The sequence below is a fragment of the Hippocampus guttulatus genome, chromosome 17 (assembly GCF_054856545.1).
Source record: "Hippocampus guttulatus isolate MCC_2025c chromosome 17, RoL_Hgut_1.0, whole genome shotgun sequence".
Lineage (NCBI taxonomy): Eukaryota > Metazoa > Chordata > Actinopteri > Syngnathiformes > Syngnathidae > Hippocampus > Hippocampus guttulatus.
Genome location: NC_141277.1, coordinates 12,775,283 through 12,800,062, shown reverse-complemented (window position 1 = coordinate 12,800,062; position 24,780 = coordinate 12,775,283). Strand labels below are relative to the sequence as shown.

At 42.4% G+C, this 24,780-nt stretch overlaps 1 protein-coding gene across 4 annotated transcripts in view; it reads left to right on the top strand.

Moving 5' to 3' along the window:
- Positions 1 to 13,527, top strand: part of dennd1a (DENN/MADD domain containing 1A) — a 39,060-nt gene extending 25,533 nt beyond the window's left edge. For 2 of the 4 annotated variants that reach the window (XM_086134340.1, XM_086134343.1), the window contains 10 exons: positions 726 to 851; positions 2,089 to 2,190; positions 4,899 to 4,986; positions 5,707 to 5,747; positions 6,346 to 6,417; positions 6,490 to 6,546; positions 8,718 to 8,840; positions 8,980 to 9,044; positions 10,873 to 11,101; positions 12,287 to 13,527. In XM_086134340.1, the coding sequence (XP_085990466.1) occupies positions 726 to 851; positions 2,089 to 2,190; positions 4,899 to 4,986; positions 5,707 to 5,747; positions 6,346 to 6,417; positions 6,490 to 6,546; positions 8,718 to 8,840; positions 8,980 to 9,044; positions 10,873 to 11,101; positions 12,287 to 13,309 (1,926 nt within the window). In that variant the 3' untranslated portion in view covers positions 13,310 to 13,527. The remainder of the gene's footprint in view (positions 1 to 725; positions 852 to 2,088; positions 2,191 to 4,898; positions 4,987 to 5,706; positions 5,748 to 6,345; positions 6,418 to 6,489; positions 6,547 to 8,717; positions 8,841 to 8,979; positions 9,045 to 10,872; positions 11,102 to 12,286) is intronic. The other 2 variants (XM_086134341.1, XM_086134342.1) reach the window with 2 other exon arrangements.
- Positions 13,528 to 24,780: the final 11,253 nt, after the last annotated feature.

Below are 24,780 nucleotides of genomic sequence, written 5' to 3'. Positions count from 1 at the left end.
CCCTAGATGGCGCCAGATATCTGCTGAACTTGACTTCCCAGACCAAAGTGAACCCCTGCCACGAAGAATAAAAATAAAAATAGCGGTAGCACGAAAAAAAAATTGCGGTAACAATGAAAAGAGAAGAAAATAATAGAAGAGATAACAGAAAATGGAGAAACGTGGTGACAATTTGGAGAAAAGTGGGTCGAAGATCGGCCAGGTTAACCAGCACCTGAGGATCAGTTTTGGTGTAATTTACATTTCAAAAACCAGAAGCCATTCATTTACGAATGTGATTGTACTTTAGATTTGAATGAGGCAAAATAGCATGCTTTTTCTCTCAAATATATTGTTATAATCATTTGTTTCAGATGTACTGTAATTATTTTCTGTATAAAAATTAATTTGGTGTTCAAAAAGGCTTTTTTCAAACTTGAGTCTTGAAAAAGAGGGGGCGGTCTTATAATCAGGGCCGTCTTATAATCAGGCCAATACGGTGTGTATGTGTATATATATATTTATTTATATAACACACACTGTACCAGTATTTATATAATCATCCACCTTCTCATGGCACACAATATTACTGAGGCAAAAAAAAAAAAAACAAGCCTGATGTTAATTTGGTTATTACACAAAATTGCAATGCAAAACTAATTGCCAATCACCAATCCTTAGATGAATGTTTCAGTTTTAGACTTTCTACATTGTACCTTAAATTAAATTGGGCATTGTTCCATTAGGTTTCATCTCTAAAAAGTCGGTTGAGGAAGTTTTCAACAACCCCAGGCGATGGTGTGGCACGTGCCTTCCTCAAGAGTCAGGCAGCTCTGTTTGGCAGCTACAGAAATGCTCTTCAGATTGAGTTGGTCAGTAAATCGTTTCACACTACAGATAACATATTTAACACAGAAAGAAACCACTGTTTTTTTTGTTTTCATTTATCAAATCATCTATCCATCCATTGATTTCATGACTTTTCTCCTTTTAATGATGAGCTGGAATCAATCCGAGCTGAGTTTAAGCAAGAGGCAAACTTCATCCTGGACTGTTTGCCAGTTGCGCTTCATTAATCACGGCTTCACTACATGTGCAGAGCTTTTAGCCGCTCTGCCCCCAAACTCTGGAACTCGGTTCCACCCGAAATCTGTAATATAGATTTTCTTCTCACATTCAAATCCCATCACAAAACCCACCTATTAAAAATCGCATCCTTAATTTAAATTAATCTCTTCTTTTATTATCTAAAATTTTAACAGCGGTTTTATTGTTTTGTTCTTGATTGCAAAGTGTCCTTGAGTGTTTTGAAAGGCGCTTATAAATAAAATGTACTATTATTGGTAGTCCAGTGGTTAGCACGTTGGCTTCGCAGTGCGGGGGTACCGGGTTCGATTCCAGCTCTGGCCTCCCTGTGTGGAGTTCTCCCCGGGCCTGCGTGGGTTTTCTCCGGGTGCTCCCGTTTCCTCCCACATTCCAAAAACATGCATGGCAGGCTGATTGAACACTCTAAATTGTCCCTAGGTGTGAGTGTGGGCATGGAGGGTTGTTCGTCTCTGTGCGCCCTGTGATTGGCTGACAACCGATTCAGGGTGTCCCCCGCCTACTGCCCGCAGACAGCTGGAATAGGCTCCAGCACCCCGGCGACCCTAGTGAGGATGAAGCAATTCGGAAAATGAATGAATGAATGAATATTATTGGTATGCCTACTATTACTTCTGCTTCCATTTGTTCTTCCACTTTCTTTTGGCGGTTGGCAAATAATTTCTGTATCTTACCACCACCTGCTGGCCACTGATAGCAATGCACATGAAATTGCAAATACTTTTGTCTTACACCCACCCGCTGGCCACTGGTGGTAATGCACATAAAGCCAACCACCAAAACAAAGTCAATGTAATGAGGAAACGATTAATTCGTGTGGCAGTTCGAGCTCTAATTTCAATATTTACAAGTCCCAGGACCAGCCAAACTATGGAAAAAACTGTGACTTGTCGTCCAAATAGTATGGTACACATTCTTACCCACCAATTGAAAATCACTGCACTAGAGCACTACAGATGTGTATTTTCTTTTAGCTTTTTAAATGTTTTTTTTGTTCATTTTCAGGGTGAACCAATAACATTTAATGAAGAAACCTTTGTAAACCATCGATTGAGTGCCATGAGAGTGTTCCTTCAGAATGCCATCCAGCTTCAACTTTTCAAACAGGTAAACATTTGCATCCATATAAATTTTGTATGCATTATTGTATTCTACCCAGAGAATTATGGAGTAACGAGCCAGAACACTTCAAGGGATTTTTGTGCTTCGATCACGGTGGTTTTATTTGGATCATGTATAAACTGTTGAGTCATTTTAAAACTCAACTCAACTGTATTTATAGAGCACTTTCAAACAGCAATCGCTGCACACAAAGTGCTGTGGAGCAACTAACATATACAACAGTAAAGCAACCAATCAGTAACAAAGACGGTAGAGAGCACCAAACAGTATAACTAAGATCATAATTTGGGTCATGCTGAGTCAAATGCTAAAGAATATAAGTGAGTTTTGAGGCGGGTTTTAAAGATGAGCAGCGAGGAGGCTTGCCGAATGTTCAGTGGGAGGTCATTGCAGAGAGAGGTACCGGCGACGGAAAAGGCTCGATCCCCTCTGAGCCTCAGTTTAGTTCTTAGTACTTCTAATAATGTCTGGTCCGCAGACCTGAGGCGCCGGGCAGGTGTGAAGGGGCGGATGAGCTCAGAGAGGTAAGGTGGCGCGAGGTAATTTCGAGATTTGAAAACAAATAATAGGATCTTGAAAATAACTCTAAAATGTAAAGGGAGCCAGTGAAGGGATGCCAGAGCTCCCTCTTACGAGTACCAGTCAAGAGGCGAGCAGCGGCATTCTGGACTAGCTGGAGGCGCTTAATGGAGGACTGGCTGACTCCAAAGTAAAGGGCATTGCAGTAATCGAGCCGGGATGTGACGAAGGCATGAATTACTGTCTCAAAGTGTTCTTGAGAGAGGAGAGGTTTTACTTTGGCCAGCTGCCTAAGATGAAAGAAGTTTTAACAACAGCACCAATTTGCCGGTCAAGTTTAAAATCACTGTCCAGTTTAAGACCCAAGTTTGAGACTGTTGACTTAAGATAAGGAGAGAGGGGGCCCAAGTCTACAGGATGGGATGTACAAGGGCCACTGGGGCCAGACAGTATCACCTCTTAACTCATTCACTCCCAAAGACGTTTTTAAACGTCTTTTCAGACTTGGTCTAGAATTGGCTGGTACTGAATGAGTTAATAATACTACTTATATTACTATTCTAATATTCTAATACTACTTAAGAACCCAATTTGGGGCAAAATTGAATATGTTTATTTATATTTTCATAGACTTAATTGGTATTTTAAATTTTAATATTGTTTGTCAGTCTTATTCCAATACAAACTACAGTATATGCAAGGCTCTCATCGCAATTTGTGAGTCATGAGTATTTTGTGCCTCCATCATACACATTGAAATGCAAAACTGCAAATGGGTTTTTATGTGGGGAAAATATGGAGCTGCCAAATGCTCTGGAAATCCCCATAACTGTCTGTGTCCTATGTGTTGTGTTGTGTTATTTTTGTTATTTTGACTTCAAAATGGCGCCGCGAGAGTGGCTGCCTTTCCAGCAGCTCCTATATTTTGTTGTTCTACTTCTTCCTTTCATAACTTTGCTGCTGTGAATTGGGAATTTCTCCATTGCGAGACTAATAAAGGTTTTCTTATCTTCTTATCTTATAATGCTGACTCAGTATATCCATAAAACATGATTGTTTCATTTTTGTTCAAATAAATCACCAGTGGCCACCGTTAGTTTTCACTCTGCACCCTTAAGCAGGACTTAGGAGACAGGGAATTGAGTAGTTTGTGTGACTCCGCCATAACCGATACAGATTTCTTTTCTATTTTATGACATACAGTACATTTTATGGGCTATATGCACGAGAGCTCAAGACATCATATTACTGGTGAAAAGATTCGTAGGCATACAAGCTTCCGGTTTCCATTGACTCCAGCCATCTGAAGAAAGAAATGACCGACTTCTTTGAAATTGTGTTACTATTGGTCTTAATAGCTTGGAGCTGATGCTTTTCAAAGTTGAAGTGTCATCTGAATTGTTGACTTTTTAAAGACGAAGGAATCGTTCCTCCAGCCAACTTTGTGAGAAAAGAGTTTTTTTTTTCAGATTAGCTTCAAATATGTTTGTCTTTTGAAAAAAAATAAATAAAGAGTTTCAGCCACTCAAAATCACATCTAAAAACCTTATTTATTATTTCATTATTATTACATATTTTGTGTTCGTGTGCAACAGCCTGAACACCTGATCAATCTCACGTTCCCATTTTTTTTTTTTAAGTAGGCCACCTTTTCACGTAAAACCTCACTTCCTGTCCTTTCAAACAAGGTGGGTTCGATCAGAGTTAGGTGGATGCTGCCAGAGCAACACCTTTCCGCTGTTAATTATGGATGAATGTGCATCCGTGCACCACACAGCTCCACATCAGCGAAAAAAAAATGGCAATCAACCTTTTTTTTCCCCGACCTGGGTCCTCTATTCTAGACTCTATAGGGTTGAGGTCTGGGGACTGAGATGGCCATGGGAGGAGCTTGATTTTCTGTCTGGTGAATCACTTTTCAGTATGAGAATATACTTTTGCAGTAAAAATTGAATTTATGTGTACAATAGATTCATGGTTTTAGTGATTAATCCGTTCCAAAAATTGTTAAAGTAAACTAGTTCATACAAAACTTACATTGTCAATTTGTTTTTTGTTAATAAACCCTTATATGTACACATTAAATTTATTTAGCTTTGAAAATGGATCACACGCATATGAGAAGTTTAACTGTCGAAAAAACAATGTAAAACAACTTGTTTTTCCAATGACAGTTCATTGATGGCCGTTTGGAGCTATTAAACTCTGGAGAAGGTTTCAATGACATCTTTGAGGAGGAAATCAACAATGGCAATTATGCAGGTGAGCCAGTCTTGATGTATCGTTGTGATTGTGAATAAGGCTCTTTCTATTAATTGTCCGGCCATCATCCAAGATTCGAGAGGTGGGCTACTAACCTAGAATACGTATACTTGTCTGTTCATGAAAGTTTCTTGGATGGTTTGGTGCTGTTGTAATTTCGACTCTCCCAGTACCTAGAATCTTAAAAACCTTTCACTTGGCAGTATTGTGTGAGCTGAGTTTTGTTGAGAATATCAATGTTTCTTATATACAGCCCAAATTCCTGGAGTTTTATATTGTAACAGCCTTTGTATGCTCAAGTATCCCATCAGAAAGCTTTCATCCATGTCTCAGTGAACAGTTTTCAAAATGTGGATGATGATTAGATTGACCTGAGGGAAACTCCTCAAAAGCTAAAATTTTGGCAACATTTCAGTATTTGATAAATTTGTTATGAAAATTACATTATGCGTGTGAATATTGACAAACCTCACTTTCAATCCATCTCTTATATTTGGGGAAGTTTTCTGTTTTATCATAGGCCATAGAAAATAGGCATTGTAATCACTTTCTTATTGTATTCGTTCAGATATATTTGGCTACATTTCCTAAATCATCTCAGTCCCTTAAACATGTCCACAAAAAAAATAAAAAAATTAAAGACATTTGATCAGTTTTCTCCACATCTCTTAAACATATTCACAGAAATATTTAAAGACGTTTTAACAATTTTCTTCACAGGAAATGATACATCTTACCACCAGTGGCTAATCACTGTGAAGGTGAGTAAAATCAGACCCATCACCACCCCATACAGAATTTTACCAAGTCTATTGTGCACTTGTATAAAAACATTCTAATTGTATGTGGGGAAAAAAAAGTTGTGATGGATGAAAAAGTTCAAAATGTGTGTCGAAGTGGTAGGAGGCATTAGCATAAAAATACAATTCAAAATCTAACTCGCACCTCAGTAGTCCTCTGTTGTGTCTTGTTAGATTATGTCTACACCTTATATTAAAAAAAAGAAAAGCACCTCAGTTGACATCACTGCTACTATCAAGTATTACAGTGATCCTCTCGCTATATTGCACTTCATTTATCACGGCTTCACTGCTACAAAGTACTGTATTCAGAAAAAAATGCCGTATGACTCAGAGGTTTAGTACATGACTGTATGCATGATTGGTTCCCTGCGCGATGTCGACCAATGACAGCATAAGTGGATTTATCCCGTGAGCTGATTGGCCGCCCAGCGCCTTCCCTTGTGTCTCGTCACGTTGTTGACTCTCTGATCAGTGTCTCGTCATGCTGTTGTTTGCTATGGAGGTGGGGGGGAGAGAAAGAGAGAAAGTGATTGGGCTTGTCTGTGTGTCCTGACAGAAAGGGAGCGGGGCTATTTTGAACACAGTGAAGACCAAAGCAAACCCAGCTATGAAGACAGTGTACAAATTTGTGAGTACATCCCACAAAATGTCAACCTATGTTCAACCAAGTGCTTTGCTTCTAGTCTGCTTCTGTTGACAGGCTAAAGACCATGCCAAAATGGGCATCAAGGAAGTAAAGAGCCGGCTAAAGCATAAAGTAAGTAGGTGAACACAACAGGGCTATGGACTATATACACCGTATATCCACTGTGTTCAAGTCACTTTTAAAAATTCATTTTCCCAAAATTGTGCAATTTTTCAGTGCAAGTTTTTTTTCCCCCACATCCAAAAAGATTTTTTTTCACAGCAATTTTTCAGTGCAAGTTTTTTTTCCCCCACATCCAAAAAGATTTTTTTTCACAGCTTACAAATAATGGGGATTTTATTGAGTAAAACTACTACCATCAAGACCACAGTATTTGTCACGTTCCAGTGGTGGAGGGGTTTGCATCTCCCAATGATCCTAAGAGCTAAGTTGTCTGGGGCTTTAGGCCTCGGCGTGGGTCACCTTTGGCAAACACAGCATGGCTCATCGACCCCTTATAATGATTAAACATTAGTACCCACCCTTTTTAGGAGTCCTTGAAGGGTTTGTTGGAGAGCGCTCCTTCGTTCTGCTGTCGGACTTTAATGCTTACGTGGGCAATGACAGTGAGACCTGAAAGTGCATGATTCGGAGGAACGACCCACCAGATCTGACCCGAAGTGGTGTTCATTTTGCACAGGGGCCCGATTGAGAAACTGGATTGCTTGTTGAGGGCCAAGCCACCATGCTAACCTTGACCTTGCCAATACAGTCATACCTCGGTTTTCGACCATAAAAGGCTGTTCAAAACCTGATTTGTTCGAAAACCGAAACTACACTCTTTTTAAAAAAAAAAATCTTTATTGAACACGTCTGTTCACAATGGAACGCTACACGAGGAAGCGTTACTTCCTCATCTACCCAAGGAAGCATCATTTCCTTGTGTAAGGGAGGCGAGAGGAGTCAAGTGGTGCATTCAGGTGCGCTCAGTTTGGTCGAGAACCGATTTTCGGTCGTAATCCGAGGCATAAAAAAACTCGAAATTTTTGGTCGAAAACCGATTTGGTCGAGAACAGAGACGTTCGAAAACCAAGGTTTAACTATTATATTCCATTTATTTAGTATAAAACCATAGTCCTGTTTCAAGAAATTGTTTTGTGTGTAGATATGTTATGATATTGTTATTGTGGCGAGATGGAAATTTTAGACATAATTATAAGCAGTCATTAAAATTCCATTTTTACACTTTTTAATCATAACAGGAATATTGTGCACCAACCACCGACTCATATTACCTGTTACGAGTTAGTTTTATTAAATATATAGATTAGTGGGAACTCTATTCTTGACAGTGATTTATAATGATATAGTAATGACGTAATACTGCTAGAGGGCTTAGAAAAGGTGCAAAATTTCGCAAAACCTTTGCTATTTTGACAACGGTTTAGACCAGAGGTGGGCAAACTACGGCCCGCGGGCCGAATCCGGCCCGTTGGTCTTTTTAATCCGGCCCACCGAAAGTTGGTCCACAATTAAGGTTCAATGTGAATGATTGCATTCATTTCAATTGGACTTGTAATGACAGGCATTTCACCGCCAGGTGGCGCATTGACTTGAAGTTGCAGAACACGGGGGGGGGGGGGATATTTTCGACCACCTAGGACCTCTGTATCGCTCTACTTCTACTGGTCTGATCACAACCCATCTGCAGCAATGCACAGGCTAAAATAGGTCATCAACAACACTGTCGTCATTTTTAAAAAGTATATTAATACAGTACGTTCATGCTTTTGTTCTGTTGATGTTTGATATGGACTGTCAACAAATGCAGTTTATTTTTTTTAATGTACCATAGCTCGTGCTGACCTGGCCCTTCTGTCAAATTTTAAAAGTCAATGCGGCCCCCGAGCCAAAAAGTTTGCCCACCCCTGGTTTAGACAGAAGTTGTAGCTCTTGCTTGCGACCTTGCTTGTACTAGTATCCACACACGTCCACATAAAATAAAAGCACAATTTTCTCAATAAAGGCACTTAATAGTCACTGGTCTGCCCTAACAGCTTGAATTTGTTTTTTAATGAATCAATGTTTGATTGACATTGTTAGTTCAGTTTTGGCATTCACAAACATAATATAATCAAATGATAAATTACGTCATATATTCGGGGGGGGGGGGGGTTGGGATCATTTTTTACAGACGACTTTGTCAATCTACAATTTCTGCGTCGTTTCTCATCTACCTAATCTGAAGTACAGATTCAAAACATCCCAGTTTTACATGAACAGTTATTGTTTCCACATTGCAGGAAAATGTAGATAATGGATCTGGAATCATCGCTGGAGACAATGACTTCCTTGCAATTAGAATCAAGAATGGGAGGTCACTGCAGACATTGGATGAACATAGAACAAATTGGCAGTTTGGACTTGTAAGTATTTTCACATTTGTTTATAATGTATTTGAAAAAGAAAATGTTATTTAGTACATTTCAATTGTGTGTAGTTTGAAGTACTGTAAAAGCTGGACTCTTAGTTTTTAAATGTTTTTTGTTTGTTTTGCTTTTACAGAGACAATCACCTGTGCAGTTGAAGAAAAGCAATTGTAATGAAAGTCTGGAAGGTTCTCATGACCCGTAAGCCATCTTAAATGATAGATTAACAATACATAGTCCATTTTGTAATTTATAAGAAACATCACTGCATATTTTATTGGTGGCCTTGTGAGCAACTCATTCAACTAACGCAATGAAAGGGCAAGTTCAATTAAAAGGTTTCAAACAGTTGTTAATGCTGTGTAAACGCATCAAGTGAGGAAAGTTTTATGGCCTGACTAGAACAGAACCTTATTGTCACTATCACAGGAACAATAAAGTCTCTGTTTACAGCCATTATTGTCAGTTTGATAAGTGCACATCAGCGGGCACAGAAGCCGCAAAAAAAAAAAAAAAATGGGGGGGGGGGGGGATCCCCCTGACAAACAAACTTGAATTAATCGATAAAACTGATGAATTGCACTGCTGACCCTCATGGTCCCAGCATTCTTATTTCCTGCACAGTGGAGAGAAGAGGGTGATATCCCCTGATACTTACTTTGACATCTCGACTCGGAAAATCCAGTAGCGGTACTTCTATTTACGAAATTATTATGTCCTGGAAGAAATTTCTTAACTAGAAAATTTTGTAAGTAGATAAAGTCTTTTCCATGTAAATGCCTTAATCCGTTCCAAGGCCCTCAAAATTATGACATAAATGTTTTATGAAGCATAAAAATGCATCAAAATGTGTAACAAATACATGTTACAATTAGATTATTGCACAATAAATGAGAGTTGTGCATAATGTAAAAAAAAAGATGGTCATTTAACTTTTAACTGCGTCCTCATCGTTTTTTTGCCCTCTTTAGTCACCCCCCGCGACCCTATTGAGGATTAAGCGATTTGGAAAATGGATGGATGGATTGTTCATGTTCTCTCTCAGAAGTGGTTTTTGCCTGGCGTTTTGTAAAGAACTGATCCAAGGACGTTTGCTTTTGTCGGCTTTAAACAATCCTTCAAAAATGTCCAAGGCAAACATCAGCATAGGGAGCAATCGCCCAACTGGTGAACACTTTTTCTGGGTGATTCACATTTACGTAAAACTGTCGGAACACCTCATGGCCAGAGGGGCGAATGACGAGGACGCTGCATAGCCACTTATCTATTTATCTATCTATCTACACACATCGACATAGACACATACTGTAGACGCATCTTGTTACGAAATTTCTTTCGTAACAAGAGGCAATATTTTCCTGTTGAGGCGTTTCATAACTTGAACATTTCGTATGAAGAGACATTCATAAGTAGAGGTACCACTGTATTAGCATTTATTTCTCATAATATCAGGACACTTTAAAAATGTGCAAAAAATGTATTCTGACTGTAGACATTTTTGAGTATAAAATTGCGGATGTGGCCAAAGTCCAAAAATAGAGGGAGGATTAGTAGTATGCGCTATGATGTCATTTTATGTGTTTTATGTTAAGACCGAGGACCCCAATGCAAATAAGTCTATGACTTTAGTGATCCATCCTTTACATTTGTTTTTAACGCATATGTATTGTAAATTGCTATGTTGAACTAACAATCCATCCATCCAACCATTTTATAATCCGCTCATCCTCACAAGGGTCGCGGGTGCGCTGTAGCGTGTCCCAGTTGTCTTGGGGCAGTCGATGGGGGACACCCTATACTGGTTGCCAGCCAATCGCAGGCACACATAGACCAACAACCATTCGCGCTCACAATCGCACCTCAGGACAATTTGCATGCTTGTTGAAATGTGGGAGGAAGCCGAAGAAAACCCACGCAGGCACGAATTAGAAATAAAAGTTTTGTCCGTACTCTAATCCAATCTTTCAACAATAGTATGAACTGTGAATTTGATTTGACCGCCTCATTGAGTCTAGGCATGTCTCCACAGGTCACAGCGATACTACTCACTAAGAGAGGCCGAGTGGATAGAAGAACATGATTCTAATTTGGGTATTGAAACTCCCAGCCCACTTCCAGAGAACCTCTCCAATGCCAGCATTCTAGCAAATTTCTTTAGTTGCCTTGATGAGCATGAGCCACTTCCTTTGGCTAAAAGCCTTGAGGACCTGAAGAGTCTGCAAGATTATGAAAAGCTTCAAACCAAGTTCACCAGTCAGGTCAGAGACACAGTATATTGGCTTGTATCATTTATTTTAACTACCAGACGAGACCTTTGCCAAATGTTTTTGTTGCAGAGTACATTCTGAATGTTGTTCTTCTGTTGTTGTTGTTTTTTTAAATGTCTTTAGTACTTATGTTTTTAAATGCTTTTAGATGTTGTCCTTTTAATCAGGGAAAGTACATTGAGTTACCTTTTGTATGATATGCCCGATATTAATAAAGCTGCCTTGCCCAGCCTGTGGCAGTGTCAGTTATAAGATAAGAAAGCCTTTATTAGTCTCGCAATGGAGAAATTCCCAATTCACAGCAGCAAAGTTATGAAAGGAAGAGGTAGAACAACAAAATATAGGAGCTGCTGGAAAGGCAGCCACTCTCGCGGCGCCATTTTGAAGTCAAAATAACAAAAATAACACAACACAACACATAGGACACAGACAGTCGTGCAATCTTCACCACTTTTCTGCATACATTTTGTTGTGTGAAGCAGTTAGAGATGAAAGAGGAGAGGATCAAAGCCTCCTTTCACCAGTGGGTCAGAGATGTCATGCTGAAAATGTGCACACGTCTGCTACAAGCTAAGTTTTGAAAGCAAACACGAAGCTGTAGCGTCCATTGACGATGAACCACATTATTTAGCTAGAGCTGTATTTTCTATTCTTTTGAATGACCATTAGTGTACAATTCTTATTTACCAGGTCTACCAGTTCTCTTTTACAAATCAGTGTCCTTTAGCTTAATGTTTGTTATTTGTAACGTTCATCGTTAGCATAAGTACCGGCAGATTAGTACAGTAATCCTCTAATAATACAATGGTTCACCGGTTGCGGTCCTGCTATGTAAAATGTAAAATGTGGAAATCCTCATTATTTAGTGGAAAACTGTGGTTTAAAGGATTCAAGCCGTAAGCGAATAATGGTTATATAAGAGAAGCTGCATGCTGGTACGATATTCCATGACATGTTAATGATGTGTTATCGGGTATTCATCAAGATTTTGGTAATGTGTCGCATGATAAGTTTCTGCAAATACCAGCATATAATATGACATTGCTGGTAAATTGGGATCCATGTATTTTGTTACATTTTTTGCGCATTTGACGGCAAAATGAAACAAATATTTATACAATCTTTTTTTGACTGCTGAAAAAAAAAAATAAGCTAACATCATTTTTGTGTTTGCAGCAGGAGGACCTTCATTTCTGTGAACACTCACAATTATCTCCGGACCTCAAGCTCCACAACGCTTTCAAGCTGCTGAGTAAAGAATCAGATCAAAGTGAAATACCTTCTTGGGAACCTCCGACCTGCAAGAAAACTCAATCAGCTCAACTTCTCACACAGAAAAATGACCAAAATAGTAACAGTACAGGCGCTGAACCACAAGACCTGTCCAGCAACGACACTATCGCCATACCTCGTCCTCACGTCAGGAAGAGTACTGAATTTGGAACGATGTTAGCACCACTTATTGGTCAGTCTCAATCGAAACCGAATGAGGAAAGGACAAAAACAGGGGGTCAAGAATTTCGAAAAGCCCTGAGTAAGACCTCGGACGTGTTCAATGTTGCGGACGATCACATGGATTTGATAAGCCTTCTTGACCCCCTTAACAAGTCACCACGGACTAGTTCCATATCAGCAAGGGATGAAATGAATATTGACACGCTCTCAACATCGTGTCAAACAACAATTCCTCCGAGATCTTACCCACTCAGCCAGTCTTCTTTTCAGCCGCATCATCAAATATCACCGACTGTCTTTACTCAGTCTTTCCGGCATTCTCTTCCTCAAATGCAATATTTGTCAGGTGGGAGAAGAACACCTCTGAATCCAGTTTCTGGACCACCATGTGCTTCTTATCTACACAGTGCAACCCAGCCACCGCATTTCCCTGCACTCTCGGAGGTCTATGAACAGCAATTGCCTGACAATTCTACTCTTCTTCCCAGTTATCGAATGGGCAACTCTTCCCCTTGTATCCCACTGCTTCACTCGTCAACCAGCACTCAGGCCCTTTCAGGACTGACGGACTCAATGCCCATCCCGGGCACTGCTTCCAACACACTAACAAGGCCACTTGAACTGGAAGAAGGCAACCAGAAAACTCAGGATCTTTTTGGCGATCTTCTGACAATGATTAAACCAACCGCACCTCTTCAAAAGAGCATCGATCAACTCCAAAAGACGTGGGAAACATTTGACTAAAACCTTGCCATGGATTTATTCCTCTTTGACAGAGGCGGATGTGTTCATTCTTGCATGAAAAACCTCTTTGGAAGAACTTGAATTATAGCATCGGGCTGATTTAAGAATCAGTACATTTGTTCCTTCAGCAAAACAGAGACTATGATTAAATTGTTTACATGAAATGTTATGCGACAAATTAAGAAAACACCACACACATTAAAAACCTACAGTACGTACCATTTGAAATCTTTCTTGACCGAAGTAACATCAATTCAGTCCAAACAGTGAAATTGTTTTTTTTTTCCTTTGGTTTCTGGCAGTTTATTGTGACAGTCTTAAGGATTTTCATACTTATAGCACTGCTTCATTATAGTCATTTCTAAACAACTTGAGTTAAAATTAGTCTATGATCATATTTTGTAATATGCACTGAGCTTAAGTTTCTTCAGTGAGTATGGAGCACCTTAAATGACATGAAAGACCAAAAAAAAAAGTGAAGCTTGTGGGGGGGGGGGGAAAGCTGTGCAAGGCAAGATTTATTTTGTTTTTGCCTGCAGATCAAGTTCCAGGGATACAAAGTTAGCGTCTGAGGTGAAGGGGCTTGTAAAATTTACTCTTGGTAGACAGAAATTCAGGAAGTCCAACTCTCTTGAAGCGCACCCTCCAGCCATGACCTAGGCTGCATTCAACTCTTCTAAGTCACCCGAGGCGCTTCAGGATAATCCTGAGTAGCGCTAGACTTCTATTCGGGAGGCTTCTGAGTTCGCCGAAGTAATTCCCCAGCTGACGATGATGCCGTTCCACCATAAGCGCCGGGCAGCGGAGCCACAGATGTTCGGCCGACTCTTCCTCCTCTTCGCAGAGTCGGCAACGCGCGTCCGCACACCTCCCTAACAGTGGCGGTTCTGGATCAATTTCACTGAGGGGGCCGGGCTGGGGCCAGGGGTTTTGATGGAGGGGCACATTCAACCCAGGGCTGAAAAAACAGATTCGAAATCTTATTTGACTTTTTATTTCATCAAACTTTGAAAGCATTGTAGTCATAACATTACAGTGATGAGGAAAAAAAACTGTATTAGGGGGGCTAAAATGTCTGCAAGCGTAACAATACGCCATGTCCATCTGTTGAGAATATTCAAGCCAGGGGATGATATGGTACCAGACTGCCTTGAAGCTCCTTCTCCTGTCCCCCAGTCCGGGTCCTGGGAAACTGTTTTAGGTCTGGCTGCATTGTCGGGTCCTCTTCACATCAACTGATGTCTGTGGACAAAGACAAACCAAATAGATGTAAACACAAGTTCTGCATGGACACAGCATATTCACTAACCCGCTACACTTATATTGCTGAGGCACTCAGACATACACAATTGTCTAAAATGAATTGATTGATGCTATTTAAGATAAGAAAAACTTTATTAGTCTCGCAATGGAGAAATTCCCAATTCACAGCAGCAAAGTTATGAAAGGAAGAAGTAGAACAACAAAATATAGGAGGTGCTGGAAAGGCAGCCACTCATGCGGCGCCATTTTGAAGTCAAAATAACAAAAATAACACAACACAACACATAGGACACAGACAGTCGTGCAATCTTCACCACTTTTCTGCATACATTTTGTTGTCTGAAGCAGTTCTCGATGAAAGAGGAGAGGATCAAAGTGTCCTTTCACCAGTGGATCAGAGACGTCATGCTGAAAATGTGCACACGTCTGCTACAAGCTAAGTTTTGAAAGCAAACACGAAGCTGTAGCGTCCATTGACGAAAAGAGATTAGTTCACTTCTCCTGTCCCACGTAATCCGCTTCAAACTCCAAGCCGCGACTCCCAGTTCCAAATCCGCATCGGCGCTCCGCGCTAACGCTCCTTTCTTCTCATCGTCAGCTCCTCAAGACTTTCATCCATGCAGCCGCAGACCGTTCAACAGCACCGATCTCTCCGCTGAACAAAGCGGGGCTGTGAAAAATGCTGCCCATTACAGGCGCAAGACACAAGCGCCCCGGGACAGTCCAGCAACGACCGTCAAATGGCGCCGACATTCCTCCCAGTCAAAAACAGTGCTGGTATACCCATGCTGCCGAGAAGGCGCAACCACTTGGCACAGAGCGTCCTCCTTGATGAATGTCGTGGCCAAAAAATTGCTGAAAAAAGTCCACATCAGGTCCACACGACGTAACAACAAACACAAAGTGACAAAACAAACACAAAAACAAAAAAAAAAAGCAAGGCTCGTAAGAGCACTTGCTGACGGCTGCCTACTCGGGCGCCATCTTGACTTCAAAGTCAATTATTAATTGTATTCATTATTTTTTTAATTGTATTAAATAAATTTAAATTAATACATTCTCAAGCCTGACCGTGGACAAAAATTGCAAATACACTGAAGCTAGATGTTTTACATGCATATAATTATCCAAATTTTAAAAGGCAATGTCTTATATATTGATCCTGTTAAATTAAAATAAAAAGGGAGACTAAAAAAGTTACACACTTTTAGTCTGTAAGCACACACACACACAGAACAGGATCGTGTTCTTTTCAGCATCACATACCTGATGTTCCAGTGCTTGTTGAAGCGCAAATATCCTCTGTCTGTGTCTCACACTCCACTTTTATTGCAGTCTCGTCTTCCTCATTCTCAGGATCTTCATTTGTATCCCTTTCCTGTTCTGTGTCCTCGCTCTGAAAATAAATGAATCCCGTGTCCTCTGACTCTCCCTCTCTGGTGCCTTCAACTCAACTTGCTCCTCTTCAGAACTCTCACCACCATCATCATCTGACTCTCTCTCTCTGTCTGGATCAATTTGTTTCTTTTTCATATAGAAATATGATGTACCGGTAATGTCCGTTTTTCTTGTCATTTTTAACGTTAAATGTTTAAGTGAAGAGGAATTAGAATTAATAATGCTACTGTTGGGGGGCTTGTTTCGTTTTGTGATTTTACATCGAAAATATAAATGGTGTGTCGAAAATAGCACTCGTGTCGTGGTAATTTCCTTCTCTGCGGACTGCTTCTCATTTTCCCGCTCATTTTTAAGTGGTGCAGCGCACTAAAGGGTCCGACGAGAATGTTAAGCCACACACTTTGCTTCCACCTTTCGCGTCGGTGACTCGGCGCGACTGCATAATCTACGCTCGGAGGGGGGGCCACAGGGGGGGCCAGAATCAGTGCTACAGAAGCACTGGCCCCCGTTGCCCCCCCACCCCCAGAACCACCACTGCTCCCTAAGAGGTGTAGCCAGCGTCTGAGGGAGGGGTGGTGGCTGGACCGGAAGCGGATCAGGTTGATGAGGTCTTTCTTCGACAGCGAAGATTCTTTGGCGAGGTTGGGTTTTGAGGATAAAAGGGTGGCAAGACATGGGTGGGGGAGGGATGCAGCTTCTGCGTAGAATTGCCCCTCTCGTTGAGGGGTCAGGTTCTAGGTTTGGTTGGGGGGGAGGGATGAGCCGAGCTTAGCTTGTTCATCTGCCAGGTCATTGCCAGGGAGGTTGCAATGGCCGGGCACCCAGATTGTACTGTTCATCCGATGTTGTTCCCGGGATCTGTTGCAACCACTCAGTTTGGGGGTCACTGGCCCGAGTGCTCCGACCACCACAGGCACGACTGTCAACTTTACCTTCCAGGCTCTCTCCAGCTCCACTCTGAGCCCATTTCTCTAGTTTCTCATGTTTCTTCTTTCTGATGTTTCCATCACCTGGGATCGCTACATCTACTACAATGGCTTTCCTCTGCCCTTTATCTATCATCATGATATCCGGTTGGTTCGCCATTACCATCTTGTCAGTCTGTATCTGGAAGTCCCTCAGGATCTTTGCTCGGTCATTCTCCACCACCTTTGGAGGCGTTTCCCATTTTGACCTTGGGGTTTCCAGTCCAGCTCATGTATTGATCCATGTGCCCATTTACCATATTGGCCCGAATATAAGACGGCCCTGATTATAAGACGACCCCCTCTTTTTCAAGACTCAAGTTTGAAAAAAGACTTTTTGAACACCAAATTAATTTTTAGACAGAAAATAATGACGGTACATCTGAACCAAATGATTATAACAATATATTTGAGAGAAAAAGCATCTTGAAGTTTACACCATAACTCTCCTCAGCTGCCGGTTAACCTGGCCGATCTTCGACCCACTTTTCTCCAGATTGTCGCTACGTTTCTCCATTTTCTGTTATCTCTTCTATTATTTTCTTCTCTTTTCTTTCTTACCGCTATTTTTTATTTTTCTTCTTCGTGCTACCACTATTTTTATTTTTATTCTTTGTGACAGGGGTTCGCTTTGGCCTGGGAGTCAAGTTCAGCATTCGCTTCAATGATATCTGGCGCCATCTAGCGTCGTGTGAATGGGTATAATGTCTAGACCCCGAATATAAGATGACCATTTTTTGCATTTTGCATTTTCAGTCTTACTTCAATGCAAAAAACACCGTCTTATACTCTTGCCAATACAGTATCTTAGCCACATGACATGAGCTTCCATGCTGTGGAGAGACAGGTTGTTGGCCGAAGGTTGGATGGGACTGCACCCTTTGAAGGATCCTTCATGATCAGGATCGTTCGCCCTTCGGTTAGCCATCCTGGGTGAGTCCCATCTCTCAGCAACTGGTTCATTTATGCCACTAGGCGCTCATGGAGTGATGTGAGTTTCTTTAGCCAGTAGGTGTGGACCATGTGCTGGTGCTGTCCAGTTTTTCATATCTGAGACTCTTTCCTGTATGTCTGCCACTGTTATGGTAACTGGGTTCTGTTCAGGGAGGTTTCTGTGCTCTCTCAGAATAACTGCCATTGTGCACTGCTGTTATGTGCGACCTCCTTCTCCCATATGCCTTTCCAGTACCTTTCAGTTTCCAGTCTTGGTGGGTCTGCTCGGTGATGTACCGCTCGGGTATCGGCCTTTTCATCACACCTCTCTGGGCCTCCATCAATTGACTCACATCTTTCCGAGCCGCCTTGATCTTAGCCTCCGACTGTCTTTTCCATGGTGGGTCACGTATCTCATGGCTCCCATGGTTGCTCTGATAGCCAAGCGTCCCTAGGATCACTGATGCCGAAGCGTATATCAGCTCATTGGTTTCCCTGATCATTACGCTAGGGATCACCCTCAGTGCTACATTTAGGTGGTACTTCACATAGCCGTTGTAATCGGTTTCTAGGTTGCCCAGCCTTCATTTTCGCCCTGATCTTATGTTTCAGGTCAGTTGCTGCCTTGCTCAGCATTTCATTCATTGGGGCCGGCCTCCCAATCTCTGGTATAACCTCCTCCTCTGATCTGGCAGCCTGGGGCCCTTCACCATGGAATCTGCGTTGTACCTCATCAATCTCAAGTTGTGATAGCAATTGCTGTTTGTGGATGTTGGAACACTGAGCTACTATTTGTTTCTTGGTCAACCGTGACTGTGGGTTTCGAAGTAAACATTCAGCCCACATTGTCTGACTAGGTTTGCTTGAGTAGTAGCATTCCAACAGAGCCATGTTATCGCACCTCGCCCATCTCTACTTCGTTCCAGTAGCCCATTATTCATTAAGGTGCTCTGGTTCCCCAGCACCTGACCACAGACCTTGTTTGGCCGGGCGACGTCTGAGCCGGCATGTCATTCATTTTATTGTCTCTCATCATGGTATAAGGTAGGCATTAGCGTGAAGGGTCTTGCCCAAGGACCCACACTGGATAATGTTATGTGCTCATATTGCCCCAAGCAGGAATCGAACCCCAGTGTCCCGTATGCCAAACCGGTGCCTTATCAACTGAGCTAGTGTGTGTGCGTGTGTGTGTATTATTATTTTTGTGGCTTTGGAATTATTACAAAACATAGTACCTCATTTCACATTTTTGAGTGATTTTTGTGGAAAAAAAGGAACAAAAAGAGAACTTTCACTTAATATTGGTTTCTTTTTCAGCAATTTTATGCCATCCTTTAATGTTCATTTTTATGTGAGAGCCCTGTGTATCGGGAAAAAAAGACAGTTTGTATCTTGTTGTTTGTTTCATCCCGTTTGCTTTTGGCTGAGGATAGTTAATCTTTTCTACATGCATTGAAAACTGTATTGTCACCATTGAAATAAATAAATAAATAGCATGTATATTGCATGTATGAATGCAATGGCTTGGCTCTCGACGAAGGCGGACGCTTTTTTGCTCTGCTCCTGCTCCTGTCCCCCCCCTTGCTCGCCACTCAGTCTATGTGCTGTCCTTGTGCTGTCTTCTACTAGCCTCCACCGTATTTTTCATCCTAAAAAACAAACCATGGAATTGGTTGGCTGGTCTCTTGATGCAATCCACCATGCAATCCACCAATCCACAAGATTTTCTCGATTTGAAGAGCAGACAGTGGGGAGCCTGCTTGCCCCTCGGGACATTTGCTGCTGGGCACACCCTAGATCCATGGGGGAAGCGGAGAATGGTGTGCCTGTCAATACTGTCCGTTGAGGAGGAGGAAGACATCAACATTATCGGCCTTCTGATAGCAGGTATGCTGCAGTTTGGTGTTAGCAGTTTCCTGTTCTATCTCAAAATCCAACCGACGGGAGCAGCTTTATTGGAAGTGAAGAAGCTGCCGGTCATTCTCGATGGTCTAGCGCGAATGTCCAACACTCAGACTCAAGCGGTGACTGAGCTCAACCGCAATTGCGGTTCTGGAGCGTCTCCGTATGATCGACAACAACAGGGAGAAGTGGAATTCTCGCTTCGAAAAGGAATTGAGGATTTGGCTGATCGGCACCGGTGAAGGGATACAGCCACGGACTCAAGGCCACCTGAAATTGTTGGCGGCCGTCCCTCCAAAACAAACAACGATATTTGGACCCCTTTTCCCCTGGATGGAAGGTATGCACGGAAGCTAGTGCCCCCACCATCACCCCCTCCTTCTCGGCCATGGACTGATAACCCAGGACTGTCTTCATGAGCAGACCTTGACAAAGCAGCTGCGGCCTGTTCACGCATACACATACACAACCAGACAATTACACGCGCATACACATCCTCATCCTCACCGTCTTCATCGTTCCTATTCTTTTCCCCTGCGACGTGGAATGATCTGCGGAGCGCACGGCGGACTGTGCAGCTGGTCGGACGGGCCGCGTTGCGGTCACCGCCCCCCCCCCCCCCCCCTTCCCATCCATCCTCCCCCTCATTACATGTTATGTCTTGTGACTTGTTGTAACTGTCATATGCTTATTTATGTGCTAGGGTCTTTTTTTTTTATCCTGCACTTAAATTATCCTCAGAAGAGGATAGTTCGAGCGTGGTTTTTTTTCCCTCTCCCTACCTTGTGGTTTCCTTTCTGAACTCTGACTGTAAATTTCCCCATTGCGGGACAAATAAAGGATATCTTAATTTTGTCCACATTTAAAGTAGCATTTTTGTCATGTATCTGGTTTTTGTCATCTATCTGGTTAGGAACTGCATGGTCCTACGTGGCCCTCTGAGTCGCACTGATGAAAAATTGTGGCCCCCACCAGCATTTACGTTGCCCATCCCCGATTAAGATCAAGATAAGACATGGTTTACGAACCAAGGCATACAGTTTACCGTATGTTTGAAGCATTGTTGTCACCGCCTTAAATGATACCACAAAAGAGAGGAAATACATCCACTGCTGTTTGCTTGTACAATCGCATTGTTTCGAGGCAAAGCTATTCAGTGATGAACCAAACTCGTTCACAGGATTCAGCCATGAAAAACAATGAACAACATCCAGAAATGAAATCATTATGCATCCGTTACGCACCCGTCTAGGTTTAAGTGCATAACAAAAGAGAAGGGAATCACTTGACAAAAAAAAAAAGCACGGTCAGAGCAACTTACCAGATTTAATACAGATTCAGATTCAGAAAACTTTATTTATCCCCGTGGGGCAATTAGAGTTGTGTGAGAGCGGCTTATTATAGAGACAGTCAGAGCAAAGGAAAAACATAGGACCAGAGTAGGGCTGTAGACTTAGCACTTAAGGTCTTGAGGTAGTGGTTCCAGCAACAAAACGGTAACAGTATATACAGTAACAAAAATTAGCCCAAAAACAAAAAAGTATTAAAAAAACAACAACAACATCCATCCATCCATCCATTTTCCGAACCGCTTGATCCTCACTAGGGTCGCGGGGGGTGCTGGAGCCTATCCCAGCCGTCTTCGGGCAGTAGGCGGGGGACACCCTGAATCAGTTGCCAGCCAATCGCAGGGCACACAGAGACGAACAACCATCCACGCCCACACTCACACCTAGGGACAATTTAGGGCGTCCAATCAGCCTGCCACGCATGCTTTTGGAATGTGGGAGGAAACCGGAGCACCCGGAGAAAACCCACGCAGGCCCGGGGAGAACATGCAAACTCCACACAGGGAGGCCAGAGCTGGAATTGAACCCGGTACCTCTGCACTGTGAAGCCGACGTGCTAACCACTGGACTAACAACAACATTTTCAATGTATTATTAAACAAAAAGGTCACAGAAATGGGCCAAAAGCTGGACTCGCAAACTCACCCTAAAACTAACTAATACAAAAGCGAACATTTAACTAAGGTGGCTCAATAACTAACGAAGAATGAATTGTTTAGCAAGAATCACTGGTTGGAGGCACAGAGCAAACTGTCACTCCACGGAGAATCATGCGGCAGTTAAGTGTTGGCCAATTAGGAAGGGCCTCTCCATCAACAATCTTAGCTAGTCCCCGTCGGCCATCTTAGTTCCCAAAGAGATCCTATTAAGGACAAGAACACTCACTCCCACAGACATACCGGAACATACATACATCAGTGGCGAATGCTGGTCTGTCAAGGAGGGGAAGTTCAATTTTTTTTAAAATTGAGCACATTGTAGCGCATATTTAGTCAATGACATGTACACACAATTGTATGTACACACATATATTTTATCACTTATTTTTTGGACATTTTAGGGGAAGCTGAGCTTCCCTTGCAGTCTTAGAGCAATCGCCTCTGACATACATACATACATACACAACACCAGAGACAGCTGCCACACACATGAACAAAACAACTACAGCATGTACATAAGATTACAAAATACGGCCAGGGCCGTAACACCCCACACTTAAGAATAAACATACTCGGATTTGTCATTGTCCAGATTCAAATAACCCAAAACAGAGCATCAGCCAGAACATTATTTTGGCCTTTTTTTATATGTCTTACATCTAAATTGAAATCCGGCACGAGCAGGGACCACCTCATTAGGTTGTTGATTTTCATCTCCTCCAGGAAAACAAGTGGGTTCTGGGCGGTGTAGGCCACCACGAGCAGAGAGCTGGAGCCGACATACACCTCGAAATGTTGCAGAGCAAGACGCAGTGCGAAGGCAACTCGTGCTGTACTTTACCTGCTGCTGATTAATTCTTTTCGAGAGTAGCTGACGGCATGGTCATCACTATGCTCATCCTCATGCCACAGGACCACACCCACACCCTTGGCGCTGGTGTCGGCCTCCGGTTTAAAAGGACGCATAAAATCAAGAGGCTGAAAGCACAGGAGTGCTGCAGAGCAACGCCCTGGTTACTTCAAATGCTTTCTGACACTCTGGGCGACCAAACAAAGGGTTTCGCTGCGCTTGTCCAATGTGTCAATAGCACAACCACACTAACAACATTTTTACAAAAAACATAATAATAGCCGGCCATTCCTAGAAAACGGTGCAACTCACATCCGGACAGAGGGACAGGATAGTCAAGAATCGCCTGGATTTTAGCAGCAAGAAGTCGCACCTGGCCTTGGCCTACCTCCCTCACCAGGTAGATTGCCATGGCCTTGGCGAAGTCACATTTGTCCAAATTCAAAGTAAGCGATGCCTTTTGGAGTGTTTCCAGATGCTCGTGCCAACAACCTGAATACACCACAATGTCGTCTGGGTACGCCTCACAGTTTGGGACAACAGAAAAAAAATGGATACATGAACCTCTGAAAGTTGGCGGGAGCAGTTCGGGGGCCGAATGTCATGATGTTTTACTGGTAAAATCTGTCAGGGCTCACAAAACAGAAATCCCTGATGCACGAGGCCTAAAGGGAACTTAGCAATAACTCTTTCAATAGGTCGAGTTAAGTTTGATGCACTGCATTGCGGTCAACATAATCCTCTATTTGCGGCAAAGTTTATGAATCAGGCTTACTAAAGTTGTTCACTTTCCTGAAATCAGTTTCATCTGACTTCTGCACCAGAAGGCAGGGAGAACTCCACACACTCAAGCTAGGGACCGCCAAGCCATTTTTTCCTTCTGGAAAAGGCCACATTTAGTGGGGTTTACTCTGTTTGCATGTGGGTGATCACCTCCATCAATGCCGTGTAAGAAGACATTGGTGCGGGTGGGAATGTCCGGAAAAAGAGAGAGTTATCTGTCAAATAATAATAATAATACATTTTATTTGTGGGCGCCTTTCTAGAAACTCAAGGACACCTTACAACAAGCAGTTAAAATCACGAATACAATGTTAAAAACAACATCAAATAAAATAAGAAAAAATACAACAAAAAGTAAATGAATAAAAATAATGGCTTTATGGTCCAAGTGAATAGGCTTGTCTAAACAGATGTGTTTTGAGGCTGGATTTGAAATGTGTTAATGAGTCTGTATTACGAAGGTCAGCGTGTGTTCCAGAGCTGGGGAGCAGAGCGGCTGAAGGCTCTGTTTCCCAAGGTGACGAGGCGAGCAGGGGGGACAGAGAGGAGGAGAGAGGAGGAGGAACGAAGAGAGCGGACAGGTGTAGGAATATGGATGAGGTCAGATAGGTATGGAGGGGCTAGGTTATGGATGGATTTGAATGTGAGGAGCAGGATTTTATATTGAATGCGGTGTAAAATGGGGAGCCAGTGGAGATGTTGGAGGACAGGTGTAATATGGTTTATGTATGGTGTGAGTGTGATAATCCGGGCGGCTGAATTTTGGACCAGCTGAAGCTTATGGAGGGTTTTTTGAGGGAGACCGAGCAGGAGGGAATTACAGTAATCGAGTCGCGAGGTGACGAGGGTGTGAACAAGTATAGCAGTGGACTGAGGAGTGAGAGAAGAGCGGAGCCGGTGGATGTTTCTAAGATGATAATATGCAGAACGAGTGATGTGGTTGATATGTGAGGTGAAGGAGAGGGTGCTGTCAAGGATGACACCCAGACTCTTGACCTGAGGGGAGGGGGAGATGGAAGAGCTGTCAAAGGTAATGGAGACATTTTTATTTTGTTTAGGGTGGATTTGGTGCCAATGAGGAGGAGTTCAGTTTTATTGCTATTCAGTTTGAGGAAGTTTGAGGTGAACCAAGATTTTAATTCCTGCAGGCAGTTGGTTAGGGAGGATGGTGGAAGTATGGTAGTAGGTTTGGTAGAGATGTAGAGCTGCGAACACGGGATTCTGCCTCGATACTGAGCCCCGGAGAATGAACGTGTGGTACGCCTCATCCACCTCGTTTTCAGTTGGCTCAACTGCACGGACAGGTGACAGAGCAGGTTGATGCTGAACCAAATCGAAGCTCTTTGGCTTCGCAGACTGTTTTTTTCCC